Source organism: Patagioenas fasciata, chromosome 2 (assembly GCF_037038585.1).
Source record: "Patagioenas fasciata isolate bPatFas1 chromosome 2, bPatFas1.hap1, whole genome shotgun sequence".
Taxonomy (NCBI): domain Eukaryota; kingdom Metazoa; phylum Chordata; class Aves; order Columbiformes; family Columbidae; genus Patagioenas; species Patagioenas fasciata.
In genome coordinates this window covers 133,754,673-133,778,872 of record NC_092521.1, presented here as the reverse complement: position 1 = coordinate 133,778,872, position 24,200 = coordinate 133,754,673, and the positions used below count along the sequence as shown (strand labels likewise).

The following is a 24,200-nucleotide window of genomic DNA, read 5'->3' as shown; positions in this document are numbered from 1 at the left end:
AGCATTCTTCAGCCATTCGTTATTCAGGTTTACGAATATTATCACTTTTTTCTTGATTAACTGTTTTGAAACAAATCTACACGCGTATTTCCTATTAAATAGTCATACAATTTTGTCACACACCCTTATGTAATCACGACCATGTTAAGTTACAATTAGAAATAATATTAAGATTATGTTTGTAAGGAAAAATAAATACATGGAAAGCTGCATTCATCTGTAGTTTGGAAAATTAGCTTGGGTTTTCTAAAAGCCATATTCAATTTGACTGATAATTACATTTCAATCAGAGAGCAAAAAGGCTTGGGTTTACTTTTTTAATAGAAGGTCACATTGCCAAAATGCAACAAGCTCAATATATTTAAAAAAAAAAAAAATTATTATTCTTGTTACACATTTTACAGAGTTCTGAATATGAAAAAAATTGTGTTATTCTGAATCAGTGGTTAGAAGGTTTATCACTTATGCATGTACTTGACTTATCCCTGTTCTGCAATAGACATAATTTTATACCTCATAAAAGCAATTTATGTTTCCAAAGGGAATAATCTGGATAACATAAAATGTGGAGCACTATGTTGCAGGAAGCATATTTTCATTCAGCAATTGTATTTCGAGATGGAGCTGCACAGTTTGATCATCATATCATGTCAGAAAACATCATTCACTAGTCAGTCTATCTAACTTCTAGTGCCACAAATTAATATACATCGTTAATTTCTTTGTACATATACTTAATTTATTGCCATATATTACTCATAGAGGGTATTTATATTATGTATATAATAAACGAATCTCAAAAATATGGACACTATGCTAAAGCAAGCTTGTTAACTCTTGAAATATTCAATTGTTCATGTCTTCAGAACAGTTGCATTAAGCATTAAATTTAATGAACACAAAATAAAACAACACGGAAAACAGCTATGGAGCCTAAATTTTTTTTTAAATGCAAACTCAAATTTAAAATCTATATAATGAAAACATTCTACAAAAGACTGTCCTAATGGAAGAAAACATTGTAGGAATAATTAATTTAATATTTTATGAACCTATTCTGCATGGAGTTTGCAGAAAAATATCAATCACATAAACTGTTTCATTATTTATTAGATGAATAATACAGTAAGCCATTAAGTAGCACAATAAAATTAAGCAAGAATCTGATAATGTTGAATTAACAAACAATTTGTTATTACAAATATTCACACTCTTTTAGCCACTGATCTATCTTTAAAAACATATGCATCTACAGAAGATGCTTTGTTATGAAAAAGCATGAATTTAAAAGAAATGTAAATTCGGGGCAGCTTCGCTATGCTCTAGGACCACTAGAGAGAGCTGTTCAGTTCCTTTAAAGGTTCTTGTAAAAGTAAGAAAATTGTCCAGCTGCGATGCTTATCTGTTTATCTGATTTCCAACACTAACATTTGCATCACGAGGATCCAATTACATGAGTTTGCACCAAACTGGCAAATCTAGTACATTCTAAGGTAAACAGTGTCACATACCATCAGAAGGTGCTTCATCCTCTTTATCATATCGGTCAGATGCTATTGAGACACTATCAGCAGGCAAAGAGCCCTCAGCCTCTTCCTCATCTTCCAGGCCTGTAAAAGTAAAAAATACATTGGTAGTTAAAATAGTTTATCATACAAACACAGACAGAATCCAACAACAAATATTTTCATTAGTAAAGAGGCTATCAATTTCTGTCTGAAACAGAAAAATCCCATTTCTCATAGATGCATGTAACAGGCACCTTGTACACTGAGACGCAGCTGTGAGTGCTGCTGTTCTAGGGCCACCTTCCAACCACTGCCGACGTGCTGCTGGAGCGGTTCCCCTCAGCGCTGCCATATAATGAACCCACTCCCAGCACTGCACACAGAATGGGGAAAGAAACGCTCACCCCAGCAAAGAGGTGAGGAGCAAGAGGAGGGAAAATTAAAAAAAATAATTTTTAAAAAAAGCACTGGCAGGTGGAGAAATAGGCAGTGCCAAGCTCCAAAGTTCTGCCTGTCCAAGCGCAGGAAGGAGCTGCAGCAACTTCCCTCCAAGGAGCTGCCAAACTCCTGTTGGCAGCAGTCTGCTGCCCTCTGCCCACTTTTTCTTCACCATAATTAGGTGCTACTTTGCAAATGTTGTATGTGTATTCCTCCCAAGTTTTTCTAAAAATGGAATTGCCTTCTGACAGCAGCCGGTCTGAACCTGTGGCTTAATGCAGCATTCAGTTGATGAATTTCTTCTGCAACTGAGAGCTCTACTACAACATACATAAAATCTACATTATTAGCTAACCTATGCTCTACGCTGATCAGAGTGCACTAAGTGTGAAGGTCTGGAAAAGGTAAAGTAAAATTAGTTAGTCAAAGCTTTCATTTAACTAGACAAAATTTAATTTCCCCCTCCCAAAACTCAGTATATTTTCTCAGATTTCTTTTAAATACCATCTAGGCAAAGAAGAGGTGGGAAAATAACATAAACTACATTGTTCCTTTTAAAAAAAAATCAGGTCTTGGTGAAGTAGGAAATTCCAATAATTAAATATGATTAAAACCATCAAACCAAAATCATAAAGCTAATGCTCCAATAGATCAAATGATCTTCAATTTTCTTAAAAAGCTTATAAAGTTAAATTGCTCAAGCACTGCCTTTTGGTATATTCATATGCAGAGAGCTTTCCAGAGACCTCCAGACATGCTTCTCTATTCACGTGTTCCCTCTTGGACCACTGTATCAGATAACTAATTTCTCAGAATCCAAAAGAACCCCCATGCATAGCAAAAATATTCTTCTCCACAGACATATGAATAACATTCATCAGTAGGACCACCTATTTACGGCTGAGAGTTTTACACCTTTGCTTCCCATTTAATAATGGAAAAAACATGAAAAATTCAGAGTCCATACCCCAAAAGCTTCATAGTTGTCAGCAAACAGGAAGTTTTCTGTGCAGATAAGAAAACAAAGCCTGATTTAGCTTTGTCGGAGTTCTTTTACCTCTGAAGATTGTTAAATACCAAACTGGTTCACCTTTCCTTAATTTAGTATGCTTTTTTGGGGAAGGCTTCCTTTCAGGCTCCCATGCCATATAAAAACTGCTTTGAATCTGAACCTGACTCCAATCTATTTTTGACACAGCCAACTTCCAGTAGCACTCCAGCCATCGTGTTAATCTGATCAAAATATTTGCATTTCATCACACCTGTCAAACCAATCAAAAGTAAATTATCCCTCTCCAAGATTCATCTCTTCTTCCAAACAGAAAACCAGAGAGCAGATAGCTCACGAACAGAAAATATTATGCCATATTTACAGCCAGCCTGATCATCTTTCACACTTACATGCCTGAGACCAGTTGCCTGTCTCTCTATATATATCTTTATTAGATGATGGACTCCATGTAAAAAGAGCAGCCTTGATACTGTATAGGTTGTGAATATTACAAGTTGTTCCACTCTTCTCCTGTCCTAAACTTTTTACTAGTAGTAGAATGTACAGAACATATGTATCTATGAACCTCCTCTTCCAATGCCCTGGTTGTCAGTCCAAAATGTCCTCTTATCAGTTATGCATACACGTACTACCATCTAACCTTCATGAAGGAGCCAGTATAAATTTAAAGTATTAGGCTGTATTTCTAGGGGCAAACATTTCCACAAACACCACACTCCAGCACTCAGAACTCATGGGCTGAATAGTAAGAGTAAACCAAAGTATAACTAAATGAGTAGCTCTTGTGGATGGTAAACAGGCGAGTACAGATGTAGAAAGAACATCTCTGGAGAATTCTGCCCCTCTTAGCTATACAGAATCTCTTCCAGAGAAGTTGTGATTTCTTACGTAAGTTTGCATAGCTGTTAGCCTGCTCTTCCATTAAGTCATGGTATCACCATTTTCTAATTATGCTGAGGACTTCAAATTCAGTAAACCTTTGTGCTTTGCACTCTTATAAAAGCCAGATGATCTAGAAACAAGGGGCTTTTTGATACATACATATTCAGAGAATATAATATCCTAGGGATATACTGTATCTGAAATTACACAAACCACAAGCACACCACATGTAGATTTATAATAAGTATCTGTTCTAAGATATCCAAGTTCAAAACGGTCTTTAAAAAATAATAATTAAGTTATCACGAAGAAATAAATTACATGTTCAGTGCTTTCAGAGAGTTTATAGTCTTCAAAGCATTCTCTAGATGTTAAATCCTAAATAAAGGCTTGAAGACTTCCACAGGAAAAAACCCTTACCAAGAAAAACTATCATAACAAATATGTAGAACCCATGTCATACCATACTGAATTTAGGTACCTACAGTTTACATGAAAAATGTGGACATACTGAATAAAGGTACAATCCACCTGTAGCCCTGCAGGACTAGATTAAACCAAAAATCTTATATTTTTAATTTCAGATTAAATAAATGTATTTGTAAATTTACATTATACATTGAAATGAAATCCTTAAATCACCTAATTTGTATAGAACCGCAGGCACTTTGATAGGAGAGCTGACTCAATGCACTCTGCAGCTTTAACAGGCAACATTTCACAACTTTTTTGTGTGCTCATGGAAAAAAATGACTACAAGCTAGTATCAGCCTTGGTTTTTTGCCTCCTAATTCCGGCAAGGTTAAAAGACATCTTAGGAGTGTATGCTATTAATACATAAGGATATCGCTCCTGACAGTTATAGAGAAGCTTCCTGTTGCTTCTGTGGGATCTCCTGCATTCCCACTCAGAGTAATCTCTGCCCCTCCTCCACTTCACATGCTGCTCCATCAAGGTGTTGCACCGTGGTTTATACTTAACCTATTGAGGAATACCGGATAGAATTGCATCTGAAACTACATGTGTTACTCTTTGAGCAGTCAGAGGAGTCAGTGTTGAGCAGCACAAGCCACTGCTCCTCTCTTCAGGTGCCAAGTACCTAAAAATACACCCGAAAAGCATCAATAAATTAAAGAAAAGCATTCAGCTTGCATTTATGTAATAGAAAACTGAACTACAAAGCAACAATGGGCATCAGGTAAATGTAGCCAATACAATTTGCAGGCATAATTGAAAGCATTACTGCCTAATCAGACATCTAAAAGCAAAGCGTGCCCAAACGAAATGTCTATAGACTCATTAGTTGGCAACCATTCCATTACAATCACACATAATGTCAGTAGCGCCTTGAACCTGTGCCAATGACAACAGCATAAATTTTGCATCTCATTTCTGTGGTCATAAAATTAATGATCAGTTTAAAAATACTTCTTTGCAAAAGTTATTGCACAAAAAAATGACATGAATGTGTCCCTGTTATGTAGTCACAAGGATAATTAAGGAGTTGGTGCTCATTAATATAGCCTCTTATTTCCCCAGAATACCATATGATTTATCTCGAAGTTGAAAAAAAAAAAAAGCTTAATTAACAGTAGAGAGCTAACAGCTACAACAATAACAAAAATATGTATATGAACTGATCCTATTCTCCAGTTTCAGCAATTTAAACTAACCTCTTACAGGTCTGAGAGGAGAATCAATATTTTACGCTATCTGTAAAAAAAAAAAAAAATCCTATACACTGTCTTTCCTTATTAAATGCTACCTTTTCCATTACAGCTTATTTATTGATTTAGGAAATAATGCATACCAAAGGGCAAGTGTACCACATTAGGAACTGAGCATAAAACAAACTCTTTTCATTTTAACAAGGGCTGCACTTCAGTCCCTGCCTCCTCCCTACTCTGTAGATTTCCAACAGATTTAGTTGGTACAAGATAAATATAACGAACAGGGCCACATGACTTTATATGAATACAGCTGAAAAAAAAAATCCAGACTTTTATTTTTTTCCCCAGGAATTCAATTTCTTTTGCAATAGTGTGAGATTATAGTAATGAACTCCTAAGCATTAACGATATTGCCTCAGCCGCTAAATCTAAAAGTGCAAGCAAGATGTTTCAGCCAATGCCTCCAAAAGAAACTTGCTCACCCTGAGTCCCCAGATCACTAAACACTTTCATTTTATTTCTAAAAAAAAATGTATAGACAGAGTGATGCATTAAAATTTTTTTAGTATAAGCAAAAAGACACGCAGGTCATTACATGCTGCTTCTTGCCGTTTTGGGAGGTCCCGAGAGACAGCAGGTTGAAATCGCTTCTTCCAGTCCAACCTCTGCTCCAGTAAGAACCCACCAAACAAGGAACTGGATGACGCCACCAAGCACATAAATGCAAGGTCCTCACTACACAGGTTTTCACAAAAATAACTAGACAAAGTTACTTTCAAGCTGGCACAGGTATACTTTAGTGTCTTGGTAGGTGCAGCTGATGTTTTAAGAAGATGCTACTGACCCAATCCACCAGCCTTCCATCAAGACTGGATACTTCTGACAGCCAGTGTCTCGCTGTACACTTTGCCATGCAATCTGCTCTGACACACTCCTTCCTGAAGAGTCTTCTAGAGCCTCTTATTAACATGATGGTTTTTAATGGCTTGTTTTGTAAAGGTCAAGTAGGAATTCTTTAGCAGCTATTTGTTAACACAATACTAAAACAGCATTAATTTTGTAAGCAAATACACTTCAAGCAAGAAAAGCAACACAACTTTCCTTGCTGAGAGGCCTCCCATCCTGATGATGCACATCAGGGCATCAGGGTAAGACCATTTTGTGCTGCACTGGTGGCTGAATCTTGTGCTGCTTAAAATTGTACTTGGCACAGACACTTCACAGATAACAGCTGTGTGTAGCTGAAAGGGACAACACAGTGACTTGCCTGCAATGAAACCCTCCAGACTTCCAAGACAGAGGGATATTTGGCACACTTCTAATGCATCTGATGGTCTCTCCAGAAATACGTCATGATGAGCCTCAAAGGACTGTGCAGCAACTAAGCTGCATCTTTCCCATTTATGGTTAAATACTAACGATGTATCTATGTTTCTGACTGAAACCGCAAGTGAGTTAAAATACAGAACTCTTATCCTCTGATGACCATGAGCTACTGCCTCCCCTTCTGAAGTCCAAAAAGACTCCTACCTGCTGCCATTTCCTGAAAAAACAGAGTGCACAGAGACAAAAAACAAGTATCACCTCCAGACAAAAGAGAAAAGAAAAAATCAGAAAACACTTTGCATACAGTGCCACTTTGTCAGCTTGACCATTTCCAGGAAGTAGATGTCTCAGGCTCCAGACACTCACTGCTCTGGCAAGAGCCAAAGCAGCATCTGAGTCATTGAAGGGTTTCCTACAGGTGCTCTCAATAGTTACACAAAAACCACCGATGCTCTACAGGCACAGGTTTATCTTCTATCATACTACAGTGAAAAGAAAGCAAAAGTGGACCTTCATCAGTTTTTATCAGACCAAAGAGTGGTAGTTCAGCAAACATCAAATCACACTTTTTTGCATAAATAGTGCCAAAGTTGTGTGCTGCAGATCAGATAGAAGGTGCACTGAGTGCTTTATGGAGAACTTGTTCTGCAAATTCCCATATTATGACTCGATTTGGCGAGTACTTTTGGTGTCTCACTTTCAACACTGAGCCAACGTCTTTTGCGGAAAGTGATTAAAAATATATATTTTACTAAAATAAATGCAAAGAACAGATGGCAAGTGAGCTTCAAACACAAATACAGTTTCTAGGGCTTATAGTGCTTCTGCCAACTTTAGCACTATTTTTAGTATAAATTGAAAACAAGGTTCTTTTAACTAAACATTTTGGCAGCCACGGTATTGATTCAATTAATCTCAAAACAGAGAAATGCCAAAAACTGTATTAACTCAGAATCTTTGACAAAGTCCAGACTTTTATGTCCTTAGTGGAATACTAGTCTTATAAAAAATGTATCCACTTTGTACGAAAATTATCCTCATTTTCAAGTTCCTTCCCAATTCTAAGATCTACAACAGGTCACCTTGAGTGTGATTATGGCTTTTCGGTTTTGCTTGAACTGCTTAGCTGAAGAGTCAAATATTTCAAAGGCAAATTTATAAAAAAATACAAAAAGCAGCAGTGTCTATGAGAAAAAGACATTTCTATCACGTCTCTTAATTTAGTAATGAAATAAAAATAATTTAAGTTTAATAATCTAATTTGATAAATAAAATTTGTGGAAAGATCAGTGGTTTGGACATCAATATAACTGTAGGTCTTTTTGTCATAAGAACAACATGCATTTTCTTTGTCCGTAAATCAACATAACACTTAACTGTAAAAGTCAATTTAAAACCAGATAACACAGCACACATAAGAATTAAATATTATCTTCATGGAAGATAAGATTCTGTACACTAGAGACCAAAGCCTATACAACAAGAGCCCACATACAACAGCTTGGTCAAACTCATTAGTCACTACATGCACAGCCAGGGGAACTTCAAGAACACACAGTGATGAAAGTGAGTGGAGCAACAAGCTGGTACCCACAAACCATCCTTGTGGAAAAACTTGCAAGCTGAAGGAGCAGCTGTTTGGGAGACCAGAGTCAAGATTCATCACATTATACAGGAAATATGTGAATTTTGAAAGCATTAGCCCACTTCTTCCAGCTGCCAAAAGATTCTTCTGGATGCCCCTGAAAGGATGACAGGTCGCAACTCACAAGTTTCTTCAAAACAGCTGATATAGTATGATAATTAATGTAGTATCATGATTTCTATACCATGATAATATGGAACATAGTGCAAATCATTCTTCACCTTTCCTTTCAGCTATAAAGATTATTTTATTTGTCTTAAAAAAAACCAGTGACTGTTACCACCAGACAACAAAGAGGAAATACGAAGTTTAAGAGTGCACAGTAGTTCTTATTCTTCCTGGTTTGTTTCAGTGCAGTTTCAACATATCTGCTTCTACCTCTCCTTTTTTTCCTAAAAGATATTCTCCTTTTTCGCCTTATATTTTGGGATATTTCTTCTTTGGGGGGGTGGGGGGGGGAACAGGAAAAAGTTTGATGATCACTGCCACCTCCGTTTTTAATCTTTTCTGAATTTTTCAAATGTCTAGGTGTGCACAGAGGTATGAATGGGCACAAAAGCTGATCTTACTCAGCTGCTGCTGCTGTTTTGTTACACTAGTAGCTGGCCAAGAATCTAACTGCTCACCTCCACGTGGGCCCTTTGTTCTACACCTACACAAGTCACGTCAAATTTGTAGAGGCTTAAAGTAAGAATGACACAACCTAATAAAGTTCAGCACATACTTTTTGAACTCTGGAAATTATACCAACAACCCATACCACTGAACCACATTCCCTCAAATATTTTGCAGACAAGTGCAGGCTCCCATTTCTCATGAATTTTTCATATTCATGCATGTAAATGCACATGAAATTGGAGAAATTTATCCTTGTTTGCAGAAAACAATGGTATAACTTTATAGCCTTTTCATTTTATTTGTAAATACTGAAAGGAAACTAAAGTGTCTGCATTTGCAAGCTCCACTACCTGTGCATAGTTCTACAGACTATATCAATTAAAAAAATCCATTCTACTGGAGATAATAAAATGTCATCTTCAGTAATAATTTGTTGAATCTGAAAAGAAATTCTGAGTCAAATTGTCAACGAAGAAAGCAAATAGACTAGAATTTTCTTGACCTTCAGAAAAAAAGCGCACCAGTAAATGAAAACTCTTTTCTTTGTAGACAACTGGCATTTTATTAGAGAGTCATAGCTCCAGAAAGTTATTAGATCTTCAAAAATATGCTCTCCAGAAAGTCAGATGCATTTGCAATGAAACAGCCATTCCACCTGATTTCATGTTAGCTAGTTTCTCAATAAAATAACATTTGTCTTTTCCACCCTTAATTCTGTTGGACAGTGAGGAGAGGAGGGAAACTACATTTTGACTTCAGTAAGAGTGCTGAGGTGCAACATAAAAAAATCCCAAATTATTCTAATACCATTTTTAAAGAATAGCATAGTTTGAGTTTATAAAACGTCAGCAACCTTTTGGAACTTTCAACTTGTATCTTCTCTTTCAGATGAACTGTTATGCCTATATAACTTGACTTAAACAGGGATAAGAAATATATGAACTTGCTGTGGCTTGTTATAACATTACTTGCCTAATATAACTTGCATATTTTCACTTTATCACAAGGCATGCTGTAGCCTACACATTTGAACCTCCTTGTCCAGAAACAGACAGCTCTTCAACCACTGCAAAAAGTGAAGCTTTGCATAGGCTTTTCTGACCTCACACTGTGACCCTCATACCAGCATCCACAGGCTATAGGTCATGACCTCAAGAATTAGCATCATGGAAATAAGAGCCCTTCCAGGTTCAGTTACAGAACAGAACACTGTAGCAACAAACTCCTCAGTCTTTTCTAAACTGAGCTGTGCAGCTTTGTTTTAACTCCACTAGACAATAGATAACCCACACTTCAGTTTTCATTACTTGCACACTAAATTGTCTCCTTTCCAGCTGAAGGTCTGAGCTCCCACTGCACAACAAAAACATTCATTCAAACGCCAATATCATACTGCCACTGGATGATCATATTGAAAGGTTAAAGAGACATCACTACGGAATTGAAGACTTTTGCAACGTGAAGAAAAAGGGGCTGAAATAAGTTATCCCTGTTCAAATTTTATCTCCTAAGGAGGCTGCTTTGCATATACTTCCTCTGGAGAAAAACAAAAATGAAAATAAAATCACATACACAAAAAACGAAACTCCATCACATGGTCTTTCACAATGCTATACTATTGCTAATTAAGACAGACAGTAATAGCTCAATTTATATCAAATTATAAACTGATCTCTTCATCGACAAACGTTCTCAGACGTGTTTAATGAAGGAAACGGGACCCAAGCTCGGAAGCGACGGTTCAGCGAGAGCTTTGCGCCCGGGCAGCGGTTCCCCACTGTCCCCAGCAGGGGGCGCCCGCACCCTCGGCCCGGGCCCCGCGACACTAAGCCGCCCCAGGGCAAAAACAGCGCGGGGAGGAGGGGAATTTACCTTTATCCGGGAATTCTTGAGGATAACTGCAGAAAGAAGAAGAAACAACATCAGACACAAAGTTGAGAGAATCCCAGTCACTTCAAAAAAAGGCTTGAACAAAACCAAATTCGGATGAAGCAGCCTTTTCTAGGAACATACATCTACTAAGACGTATCTTAAGGTATAAACACACAAAAGCATCTTTAAGTTTAGTAAAACTTCTAAATGGTCATATATTTCAAAAAGTTCTGTGCACAAGTAAGTGCCACTAGCATACTTTAAATATAACACAGTAGGTTGGCAGGAAAAAAAAATCCACAGAGGTTTTAGTTGCAGTTATTTATAAAGTTCAAATTACTAAGTATTAATAATTAACCAGAAACTAAAAAGTTAATGCATGCCTAATTAAAAAAAATAATTTTCAAATAAGAAGATCTCAATATATTTACTGCCTCAAAAAAAATTTCTATCATCCCAGAAGGAAAAAATCCTGTTTCTTCAGAGCTAAATCTTGAAGGTATTTCAGAAACAAAAATAGTAATTATATAGTTTTATGTATAAAGATAAGTAATTAGGACAGAGCTATGTAAAATGGCATTTCAAGAAGTATGCATGGACTGACTTGCTCTGAAAAGAACAGGATCTCACCAGAAATAGATGGCAAATAACATGCAGATGCCATGACCAGCTTTACGGACAATAAGCAGTAGTGCGTGTATCAGGCTAATGAGTGAGGAGATGCTCACAAGTAACGAGCAGGAGAGAAAAGAATAGTCCAGGGATAAGAAAATGAGAAATGCAAACAGAGATAAAGGGTCAGATCTAAGAAATCCTGTGTAACATGCAGCAGCAATAGTTAGACACTACCCAATATGTGGGATGTGAAAATCGAAGATGACTACAAGGGGCATGTATTTTGTAGCCTCCATGAAAAGCAAAAGACTGTTAACAGTGAAGAATATTACAGAAGACAAGGAAGGAATTAGAAATTAAGATGTGAAATCACAGGGTCATGTAAGTGAACGGCAAAGAATTCAGTGTCAACTGTGCATGTTCCCTCCCTTGATATTTCATCATCCAAAAACCAGAGTTGAGTCATAAGATTGAAGAAAAAAAGTCAGTAGTGCTATATTTGCAAGTCGCCTGTACAGTCCCAGTTAGCTCAATTTAAAAGAAAAAGAAAAAAATCATCTAAAAGGTAGTTCCCCAAGCATTTATAGCCAGCAATCTTTAATTACAAAATTCCAGGACACATTTCAAGCCTTCCTGCAGTTAGTGTGATACAAAGAATAATGCCTTCGCCACATGATTGTGCTGTCTTTGAAATTGTAAACAAGTTGCCACAGAGGCAGGAGAGGAGTATCTCATCAAAGCAAACGTGAGGAGATATCAAAAGGGAGTGATCAGTAGAGAAACACCTTGGAAACAACAGTGGGAAGACAACAGCAAATACTAAATGATATCCTAGTTGACTAGAGTTGTAAGAAAAGATATTTTGCAAATAAAATTTTGTAGCACAAATAAAACTACAGCCAAATCTCTTCAGCTGAATGATTTGACTGAAATAAAAACCCAATGGAACAGAGTCTCAAATCATGCCCAGTATTAAAAAAAATATATATATAGCACCACCCCCCTCTGCTTGATCTGTTATAGTACTTCACTATTTCAACACTCCTGAAACAAACTTAGAATCTATAAATAGTTTCCAGTTATGTTTCAATTTCCTAATACAGACAGAGTTAAACAACAGAATACACAGTAAAGCAAACTCAGCACTGAATTACGTTTTACACCAGCTGAGTGTGGCGACAGGAAGCTCATTCATATTCTCAATGCTTTATATTTCTCGTATTTTAAGGAATTTTACCCAAGCAGAGGTGAAGGTAAGCTCTACCCAACCAGGTTATAACCAGGGATCAGAACATTGCAGCCATTCAAATGGGACAAATCATTATGTTCTCATTTATTACTAAATTCTAACAGCTTCAAGGAAGATTTAAAGGTATGAACCCATGTAGATTATTTGACAAAATCAGGACCCAGACAGATTTTTAATTGTTAATATTGTTAGTGGTTGGGTTATTAAAAGATTATAAAAACTTAAGTTATCAGTAAGTGACTGTATAACATATTAAAGCCAGGAAGATCACCTACCTTGCCTTAACATCTTTTATCTTCTTAAGAAGAACTTCCCTTTTTTCTTTTGCTTTCTTGGATAGATTTTCTCCTTTTAGCGTTCGGGAAATAAATGTGTCAACATCTGAATAAAGAACAAAAAAAAAAATACATCTCAAAACCAGGTAACTGCTGCTGTAACGAGTTTGTCCTGATACCACTGTGGAAAAAAAAAAAAAATCAGGCCTACACACAGCACAGTTAACGAACATTTCAGATTCTAAATGGGATACATTTGTTCTCTGATCTCCTTATGCTGAGCACAGCAAATCCTATAGTGACATTTGATTCTTACTCACTTGATTATGCCATGTAAGTCCTAATAAATTGCAGTACTATAACAATTAGTTTCCATCACCTAAAGTAAGGGATTACACTAAAACATGGAACTAGCCCTTATGTATGTATTACTGCCATGTTATTTTAGAAGTTGAAGTTATAAAAATGGTTGAGTAACTCATTGTTTCAGCAGTAACGCCTACCCAGCTACTAATATACGTCACTTACTGGTTACAATATTTTCAAACGTTCTCACGTTGCCTCCTTGGCTGACTAAAAATTCATAACCAGAGCCTCAATCCTGCAAACAATTAGGCAGGTACAATAAGCATATCAAAGGGGTCAAGCCCAAGTGTGTACTTGAAGTTAAGCATACCTGCACCCGCAGAATCACAAACCAAGGCTCTAACCTGTGCTTTATTGTTTAACTCTTATACAGAAGATACACTGATATAGCCATGTTGAATCAAAGCATACCATAAATTTACCACAGTTGTTTGTAATATAGTAAAAATCCATTCCATAGGATAAAAACAATGCAATGAGTGAGAATTTGGGGGAGTGTAACTCTTCTAGCAGTGCGTTTTCTTGGTTAACAAAAATGATTGCCGAAACTAACTGTAAAAGTTTCTTACAGTTACCAATCAACATACAATTATCCTGAAAACTGAAAAGTAGAAATATGACCAAAAAATCCTGCTTGTTAACTTAACTTTCTCAGCGGTATGGGTAATAACTGTTCAGCGAATCAGGGAAAGCAAACATACGTCAGGCACCACATGGTGCCTGCCCCCTCATACACATGCACAAATATACACTTTGGCTCAACCCATGTAGATGCAAATATATATGGATATCACTATCTTAATCCTGTAACTTTTCAAATCAGATTAGATGTTCCATTTTCTTAAAGAAACACAAAACAGCCAACTGAGTACTCAAATGTTTGTATGCAAATACTTATATTTTAAAACAACATTAATTTAATATTCACTGCAGATTTCCTAACTGAAAACCTTAATCACCTGCTTTTTTCTTTATAAAATGGAAGTTCAACATAAACACATCCCAGTTTGTATTACAGGCTGCAAGAAAACAAATTAAGTCAAAAGTTCCTCTTTGAGAATGCTAGCATAGCTATTACAAAGATGTTATTTATAAATAATTTACTGGATTATTATTTAGATGTTTAAATTGTGGTCTTCACAAAACTTGGCCAAAAGTCTTTATTTATTAAAGTATTTTAGAGTTCTGAAGAATGATCTTGTTCCCCCTCCCCATAAGACAGTGAAGCTTCTCAATTACATTTTCCAAAGCAGCCCAGAAGGGAGCTGATCCACTCTCAGTTCTATGGCATTCATTCTTTAAAATGGCAGAAGGAAAGGCACTTAACATGCGTATTAATGAATCCTCCAGACACACCTCTAACAGCCTCTGTACCATACACCAAGCATCCCTGGAAACATTTTGTCCTAACCCGCAGAAAAGGTATACATCTCCATAAAATCCAATGATTGTAATTTCCAATCAGGTGGGTGAACAAGGACCCAAAGACATGGACCTACCACAAAACTCACGTCACACACAAAAAAATGGTTTTTCTACTGAGCGCAAAAATCAAAGCCATCAACATTTTTTTCTCTCAATGAAACAAAACAGGATTTTCCAGTACACATCAACCTTTCACTCTAGGAGGGACAGGGTGATTAAATATTTGTTCCTCCACACTTTCACATTTTTATTTCAAAAATTTGATCACAGCTTCAACATTCTAACTAGGTAGCAATAGGTAAAATCTTAGAGGAATTAGTCATGCTTATAAACAAGGAGCAAAGCTTACACAGTAATCTTTGGACTCTAATAACAGAACTTTGTCTCTCAAGTCTTCATTTAAACTCAGCTGGCTTCTTCTTCGAAAAACTCAAAACTCAGCTGAAAACTCTGACATCTAAGGTTTTGACTGACTGTCAAAGCTTTTTTCAAATACGAATGTGGAGATAACACAATTAAAGAGTATGTGGAGAAGAGAAACCAAGTTGATTATCATAATTAAGAATTACCACTTCTGGCTTAAAATACACTGTAGATACAAAAATGTGAGGACTAACTACATTGCTGACAGAATTTGTTCTTTTCAGGAAAAGCTTGGATTTCAGAAGCAGAAATAATGCAGAATTTTCAACCATGGAGGGACAGGGCAGAAGTAGATGCTCTCAGTATAAGCAGATAATGAATTGGAGGATGGAAGGGAAGGAGTGAAAGAAAAAGAGAGCAAGCATGCAGAAGATCTTGACACATTTGTTGTTTCTAAACAGCAACAGCAGTTACAGAGAAGACATTCCTGGGATGGGTTCCCTCTCCCACAAGACTGTAAAACAGGTCCTCTGAGCTCAGGTATCCACCAACAAAATGCACTGTACTCATCATGGAATACCATTAGTTCCATATGTCCAGAGAAAGCACATTGTTTAATTCATCACGACCCCAAAATATTAAGACAGACCTGATGAACACATAGTCTTCAAGAAGGAATACACTTGAAAATTAAACATTACTGTACCATAGATTTTCCTATCTACTCACAATTACACAGAATGCTATCTATCTTGCTCAAGCCATCTTCTGATATAGTGTTGTAAATCCATCCAGGATATGCCAGATGCACATGAGTTGAGTAACTTATCCTAAGCTCCTCTGGACAAGAAGCAAAGTTATCTATGCTATAATTATCTCTTCACTACCTGTACTTCCACATGTGGAAAAGTATGGAAGGAGCAGTCCCTGCTGTTAGAAAACATAAAGGAACATTCACACAACTTCTGTGACATTCCACAAAGTGATTTAGCTTGGAACGAGAACAAAACTCAGGACTTCAGGATGACAGATGCGAGTCTCATACAGCGACCTTCAGACAGAAGCAGTAAAATTTACCCATTTCTAACTGCTATTCTAGTCACTTACTTGCTCTTCCTTCTCCAGGATGATCCAAAACTTGCTCTCTCCTTTGCTAGTTTAATGCTATACAGAAAAGGAAAGATGTGAACTACTAGTCACAAGCACTGGAGTATAGAGGTGTTTCTTTCATGCTTCAGTTGCAGTTGGCCCATTGAGGAATCTAAATGTACTAAAAGATAAATTCCAAAAACAATACCTCTTTGAACAGATTTAAAAGCACTTTTACTAACCAGCTACCACACAACAAACAAAACAATCTATTTCCACAAATTGTTCTAACAATCTAAGTAGCCATTTAGTATCACACATTGCAGGGACTCAGCTGCTGCCATCGAAAATGCTAAAATTTCAAAGAGAAAGAAAGTTTGGAAACATATTCAACATCACTTAGCTTTTTGTAAGCTTGTAAGTTAGACTGTCCCAGCCTGAATACCTACATTTGTTGCTCTGTTTCTTAAAGCTCATGATTTTAAGTTTGTCTGAACCATACCCCAGCGAAATTATTTGCCTTCAAACTGAAAGATCCGGTTGACACCATCCACTCCCAAATTGCTCTATCAATACAGGTCACAAACTGACAGAACAGGCAAGTCGCACCAGAGTCTAGTTCTGTCCACTTCAACCGGCTCACACCATTCAAAGCCTAATTGCCGTTTCATACAACAGTCAAAAGCCGAAAGGCCATTTTAAATTAATTTTCATCTACATTCCTTTCACAAGGAAAAATGTTATGATTTATTTTGCTTTTCATTGTTACAACATTTTGTGGTTCTCCCTACTTCCATGATTATAAACAGATAACACTGCAAGTTTTTCATTGTTTTAAGTCTTTGGGGCTATTTTCTTTCACAAATGTTGAAACTACACAGATGGGCTTTTTCAAGAATGTTGTAAATTTTTAGCCCAAAGCAAGTGCTGCATTAAAGAGTGCTAATCATAACAAATCATAGCACTTTTGTTGTTTACAGGGCTTAATATTGTGAATATCAGTCACACTTCATAAACAAACATACTTAGGACAGAACTACCTCATTTTTGTTTCAGGGTGGGCCAAACAGACTCTCACAGAAGCACTCAGACTGTGCCCTGGGTCTTTATTTCTCCCCCCCTCCAGCAGGTAACCAAAATGTTGTCTATCACATCATCAAAAAGTCACTTCTTCATCACCTGATGAGTTCACGCCATTCAAATGACAGAGAACAATTATAACCCGGCAATGGGACAGGTGTGTTTCCACTCACATGGCAGGGCACATACGCAGCTCCCTGTCCCTGACCCCAGGAGAATGCAGGCTCCTGCTTTGGGGCTGTGCACGCATCTGTCATATGGCAGAGGACACTCGTGCGGCGTCACCTGCTGGAAGAGCTGCCGGTCACACCAGCAGGGAACGGCAGGTCAGCAGAACAATTCCTCCAGTCACCAGCCTTCTCCCATCTCTCTCCCCCTCAAGGACTGAGAGGGCCAGAAGCTGGCTGCAAGCCAGGGAATTTGGGAAGCCAAGTCAGGGAATTCGGGAAGGTAAATGCAAGCTAGGCACATTCAAATCCCCAAAAGCAAAGCTGTCTTGCCATGTTGCCACATGCAGAGTATCATTAAGAACATGGATGCTCAACAGTTTCATTAGCAATTTAGCAGTTTGGGTATACTTCTGCTTTCTAAGACTCCTAAATAAAGTAAACAAGATATCTCTTTTAAGAAGTTAAAGAAGAAAAATTATAATCAAGGACCATATATCTTTAATCTCATCGGCTGAATAGTTGAGCATCCTCCCTCTGCATTAAATAGGTGAGAAAAGATCAAGCTGTAACCTATTAAGCATATCGTTTAAAAAAACCCCACACCAGTACAAATCATGATCAAGTTACAAAGTGATTCCAAATGAACTATAATAAAAAATGTTAAGGATTAACCTAAAGATTTACACTGTGTGCCACATTATGCTGCATCTATTGTGGTTTGTTGACATATGATTATGAAAGAAACGTAAACGCAGTCAGATGAGAAAGATAGACTCCACGTTAATTGAAAAAGACAAACTAAGTGAATAATGAGTATATAAAAAATAGCCTATGCCATTTTTATCACCCATATATGACACTTATTCTCAAATTTATGGCAGAGACAATTGAACTATGTTTCAAATCACTGGAGGTTATTCCTTACCAGGCATGCCTCTGTGCATTTTTTCATCTCACTGTTTCATTTTTATTCTACTACTATTGAAATACATATATATTACCAAAGTTGTAAATACATGTCTACTTAGAAGATGTCTACAATAATCACCCCAGTTTATCTTATAAAGATGGATTCTTCCAGAAGAACCAGCATTCGTTAAAACCTTGGAAACAACAAAATGATACTTTAAAACAGAGTAAAGTTTTAAACAACAATACCCTTTCAAAATTTAACTAGTCAATGAAGAAGAACTACACTGTACCCAGATCACTTTTCCTATGACACGAATGGAAGGACAAGTCCAGCGACAGCTGACAAGGAGGTCAGAACAGGACAGTTAGTTTTCTGGGCATCAGGGGTAAATATAACTACTGTAGTGCCCAAAAATAGAAGGTAAGCAAAATTAAACTCAAGCACTGGATCTACTGTCTTGTGGTTTTCTTGCCTTGACTTATTCTGCATATTGTTGCCAGAATACAGCTAAACAAGTGGATAAACAATATTAATTTGAAGACGAGATTAGAGGAATCACGTTGAAAAAATGTGATTTGGACAATATGAATAAGTATTTAAACAAACTGAATAATAATGGGATTGAAATGGTTGCTAGGGTAAGAACATACATTTCTGTTTAGTTTTGGATTTTTATTTAGGAGACCAAGGAAAACTGATATTAGGACTGGATATAAGGTTCCATATGAACTAGAGAAAGAGTATCATTCTATATTCATAACAAAAACCTTTTTAACTTTTAAAATATGAATACAGAAGATTCAAACTGGAAATACTGCAAAGGGTGAAAGTGAACTAGAGAAAAAACAATAGGACCCTTACCCACAAAGAGGAAAATATATAAAAGATACATATATCTAATGATCATGACACCATGAAAAACTTTTTAAAAATAAATCAAAAGCTGCTCAAACTAAATCTCCATTACTGAAAAAACTCAAGATTTTTTTTTCCCCAGTCAAGTTGACTGAAGCAACCAGCCTGATTTATGTTACAGGAGAAATAATTTGCCTTGGGGAACAAGCAGCCTCTGAAATCTCTCTCGACTGTGGACAAGCCAAAACTTAGAGCGTGCACCAAAGAGTAAGGAAAAATAAAAATGAGCAGGCATTCAACAATCTACATAACCAATAATAACTTCACAGAAAGAAATAAAAAAATCAAAAAAATAAAAAATAAAATTTAAAAAAAGCATACAAGTAACATCCCACTTTGCCAAACATCCACAAAGAGATCCTGACCATATAAGCATGACAGAAGCTATATTTTCAAAAGAAGAAAAGACACAATGGGGCTGGGCTCTTTCTTCACTAAATTCCAAAATCTCAAATATCATCTAAAAGATGTAGAGACACAGGTGGAGAATGAAGGAGTCAGATGCACTACCACATACCTCCCAGGTGTATTAGGAAGATAAGAGCAACAAAATGACTTTCTCCTTCTAACCAGAAGTTCAACTCATGACCAGAGGACTCTGTTTCTGTTTCCAGTGTTTCCCTCCCACTACTGGAACAAGTCAGAGAAGTGAGGATGGGATTGTGAAATCCCAACAATCCCCTGCAATAAGCCCATAGCCACACTGACCTTTCCCCTCCAACTGTACAGAAACAGCTTCCTCCTGTTTCCAACTAATGCAGTTAGCCCAGAGCTCAGGCTGTGCTTCTGCCTGGAACATTTCAGCGCCACTGACATGCAACTACAATGACCCTGCCAGCACGTGTGACGGAATTTGTTTTTGGGTTAAAGATATAATATTGTTTGGGTTCAAAGTAAAGCACTCACAAGTCAGAAAGTTTCCTGTGCAACTTGAATTCATCCCCTGGTGTGTTTATTCCCGTTATCACTGTGTTTAACTACAGGAGCACTTAGTATGTTTTCCAGTAGGACCCCTACTTGTTCAGCGTAGTGGGTAGACAGTACTCCAGTGATCAATCAAGGCTAAGCAGGGATAAGGAAATCCATATGATTGCTCCTCCACTTGTTGCAGAAGTTGGAAAGAGGAGGCAAAATCAAAAAGACTAAACAGAGGAGGAAGGGCACAATATTTACAAGATTTTTGTATCTGTCACTGCCTCACTACTATGTGATTATCAAGCTAAAAAAGAGCGCTTGTCACAAGACAACAATGGCATGTTCTCAACAGAACCTGGTATGAAGAAGTGCCCGGCACCCGTAATGGCCAGTGAGTATAGACATCCAACTCACATTATTTTCTAGAGAAAGCAGCGCAGCATGGAGGCAGGTGATTTGAATTCTAATTCTGCTCCACCATTGATTATTTTTTGCAACCCCAGATCACATCTTGTTTATTACACTAATTTTACCGATGGGAAAACAATATTCCCTCATCTCAAAGAGGTGCTGGATCAATACTTGTGAGCCATTAAAGTAATACATTAAGAAGCACCCTCAAAGAAGGGCATGCAGAAATTAATAACTATCTACTCACTGCAGCCTTTGTATCGTGTAACAGTTGCTTAATGAATAGTGAAGATATTACAGAGCTCCCTTCCTTCCTCCATTACCATACATCTTCATTACATGAATAGTTTGAGCAAAAAGAAGCAGGAGACTACATAATTAAAAATTATCAGAACCTAAACATATCAGTGAAAGAACTGTTCATACAGTCTGAATTAGTCTAGTTTCTGACTTTCATGCATGAAGGAAGGAGAGGTTAACATAGTTAACATACACATACTGTAAGAAGTAATGCCGTATTTTTTTAAAAAGGAAGGAGGTTATTGAATTTTTACTTTGTATGACCATAATTACCCTTAGATTTGTTTCCCCTTGCATGATTCTGCAAGTAAAAATTAAAAGTTGCAAACTATTAGTTGTTCCTCACTACCCTATCCATCTCCACTCTGCTGGATTTCTGCTTACTCCATAATTATGCTGTCATAAAATTAATGAGTGTTAAGCTCATTTTGCATTGAGTCCCAAAACAAAATTGCATGTGAATGCAAATTAAGTTGAAAATATTAGCATCACAGTTGTAGCGACATATTATGTAGTGTTTATGGTACCATAATAACAAACGAAAGATTTAAAGATCATTGGTAAATCATTCTATTCTCTTCTTCAATTCTACAGACAGCACTAAAGAAACCACCTCATTTTCTTCCAGAAAAGCTGAAGCTCTACACACTGTATAAATACTAGATATCTGTATATAACATAAGACTGTTGATCATAGTGATTCTGAAAAAACATGTAAGCATCCCCCTTGAGGGAAAATAGTTGTTCTCAGTTTCATTTCAACATACAAACTTTTGTATCACTTTTTCCATGAGAGACTAGATAAAGATGGGGAGAAGGTCAAGTTGTGTAAATGAGGCACCATGGAAAAAAAAAAAAAAAAAAAATATATATATATTACAATCTAGAATGATCCCATCTGCATCACACTCCCTCATAAAAATCCTAAAAGCACTTAAGACATTGAAGAATTTCAAGGTCAGCTTCACCCAGTGAAAACAGCTCTGAAACAAACACATGCACACTTCATGCGATCACAAGCTCCAGAATACAGTAACACCAAAGAAAATACCAAGGCTTGGAAAGGCTCACTAAGGCTAATATTTGCTTTATCAAAAACTATTAAGAATCTATGCCATGATAAGAAATCATCAGAAGTTTTCCTTTTTTCTGGTGGCCTTTCATGCAGATTTTACTACCACTAGTATAATCTGCAAATAACGGACTTACAAACACTAGTCAGAAAAACACTTAGAACAGTTGGCAGAAGTACTTTAAAAATGAGGTAAAAGCAACGTGTTTCAAGCATTCATTCTTGAATTAATACAGTGTTAAAAAAAAAAAAAAAAAAAAAACAGCCTTCAAAGGCGATGAGCTACACTGGATTCTAGCAGTCACATAATCTGAGTACTCAATTTCAGAAGGAAGATTTTGAAAAGCATAAGTAATTGAAATGGAAGTAATTGGGAAGGCTTAGTCAGAGCTACACAAGTTCCTATGGCAGAAACAGAAGTTCTCAAAAGAAAGACACTCCCACTGAAATTAAAACTGTTTCATGATAGCAAAGCTCTTAATTAATTTTACCATAAATATAAAAGAAATTGCAAACTGGAAATATACAATTTATTTTCATGAACAACAAAAAATATTTTGAAATGAAATATAAGTCTTAGACATTAAAAACTACACTGGTATTTTGAAGTCTCTACGAACACTATTGCTGGTAACCTTTCATGGTGAGAAAACATCCCATTCCTCTGCTCTGACAGATCCGTAGGAGCACGGACACTCACAGTCGGACGTGTTTGACTGACAGGACAATATGCCAGCAATTCAGCAAACATCTTAATTCGCTTCGATGACATTAGCCGCAGATGTTTAAAGGGGAATTGTTTGGGGTTTTTTTTTAATTAACTGGGGGAGGCGGCGCTGGTGACACCAGCACGACAGAGTTTAACTTCCGACAGCACCTGCCGGGCCCCGGACACACCGCGAAGCGCAGCAACTTCGGTTCGCTCAGCGGCCAGCAGCCGGCTCCGCTTGGCGTTCGGTCCCCGGCACACACGCGTGTCGGTGGCGGAACTGTAGCGCCCGCGGCCGCCCTGCAGAAGCCCCGGACACCTCACACCCCTTCCCAGCGGCGGGCGGGGGGCTGCGAGCGCAGCGGGGGACCGGGCGACCGGGAGCGGGAGCCGGACCTCCCTCCTTCCTCATTTCGGAGAAGGGAACTGCGGGACCGCGCCGCCGGGGGAGGAAGTAACCGGGGGAGAGGAACTGACGGGGCGATGGAGCCCCCGAGCCGGTGAACTGGAAGCGAGCGTGCAGCGCCCGCTGCGGAGCGCCCCGCCGGGGCTACGGCACAAGGGGCTGGTCCCCCGCACGCCTCAGCCGCGCCGGCTGCTCAGGCCTGTCACACCCCTCGCCGGCCCGCCCCCCTTTACCTCCCCTCCGCCCTGTTCACCGCCCGCCTCTCGGGAAGCCCTTCCTCCCTCGTCCCCTCCCTGCCCGCCGGCAGCCGGCCTTACCTGCCAGGAGGCTGCAGACCTCCTCGGGGATGGCGGGCGCGCCGTGCATGCTGAGGGCGGCCAAGGACACCCCGCGGGCGGGGCTCGACAGCTCGTCCCGGCCCCGCCGGGGAGGAAGCGAAAGCCCCGCCTCCCGGCAGCAACGGCACAGCGGCGAGACACGGGGGCGGGGCTACAAGCAATGGGGCGGGGCTTCACGGCTTTTTGCACCACCTTCCCCTCCCTGCCCAGCTCCGCGCATGCGCTTTATCACCCTCCCTATGTTTATACTCGCGGCTGGGTGTCCCCCTAGACACGCCCCCGCCACGAGGGACTGCCTCCCATGTGACCGCTGCCAGCAGCCATTTTGCGTGAGGGCACCGTGCAGTCCCGTCCCTCTTGCCAGAATCGAGCATGGCGCTCAGCGTTAGTCATCTTCTCGCCCCCACCCCGAAGCCCACGAGAAGTTGACTATTGGATGAGAACGCCCGGAAGTTTCGCTCTGATTGGTCTACTAATTGTCCCGCCCAAGCGCCAGGCCCCTCCTAAGCTGAGGGCAGCCTCGGTTTCCTCTCATAGGGGCGGGCGGGCGGGGCGGTGGTGGGGGTGTGTCGGTGGGAAGGAAGGGTGATGAGTTTTGAACTCAGTTTATTCCAGAGA

At 38.5% G+C, this 24,200-nt stretch overlaps 1 protein-coding gene across 1 annotated transcript in view; it reads right to left on the bottom strand.

Annotated features, from left to right (window-relative positions):
* Positions 1-23,725, bottom strand: part of SKAP2 (src kinase associated phosphoprotein 2) — a 115,467-nt gene extending 91,742 nt beyond the window's left edge. Inside the window, exons 1-4 of the mRNA XM_065831227.2 lie at positions 23,562-23,725; positions 13,111-13,216; positions 10,972-10,997; positions 1,512-1,610 (exon numbers count right to left, since the gene is read on the bottom strand). Of these exons, the coding sequence (XP_065687299.1) occupies positions 1,512-1,610; positions 10,972-10,997; positions 13,111-13,216; positions 23,562-23,610 (280 nt within the window). The 5' untranslated portion in view covers positions 23,611-23,725. The remainder of the gene's footprint in view (positions 1-1,511; positions 1,611-10,971; positions 10,998-13,110; positions 13,217-23,561) is intronic.
* Positions 23,726-24,200: the final 475 nt, after the last annotated feature.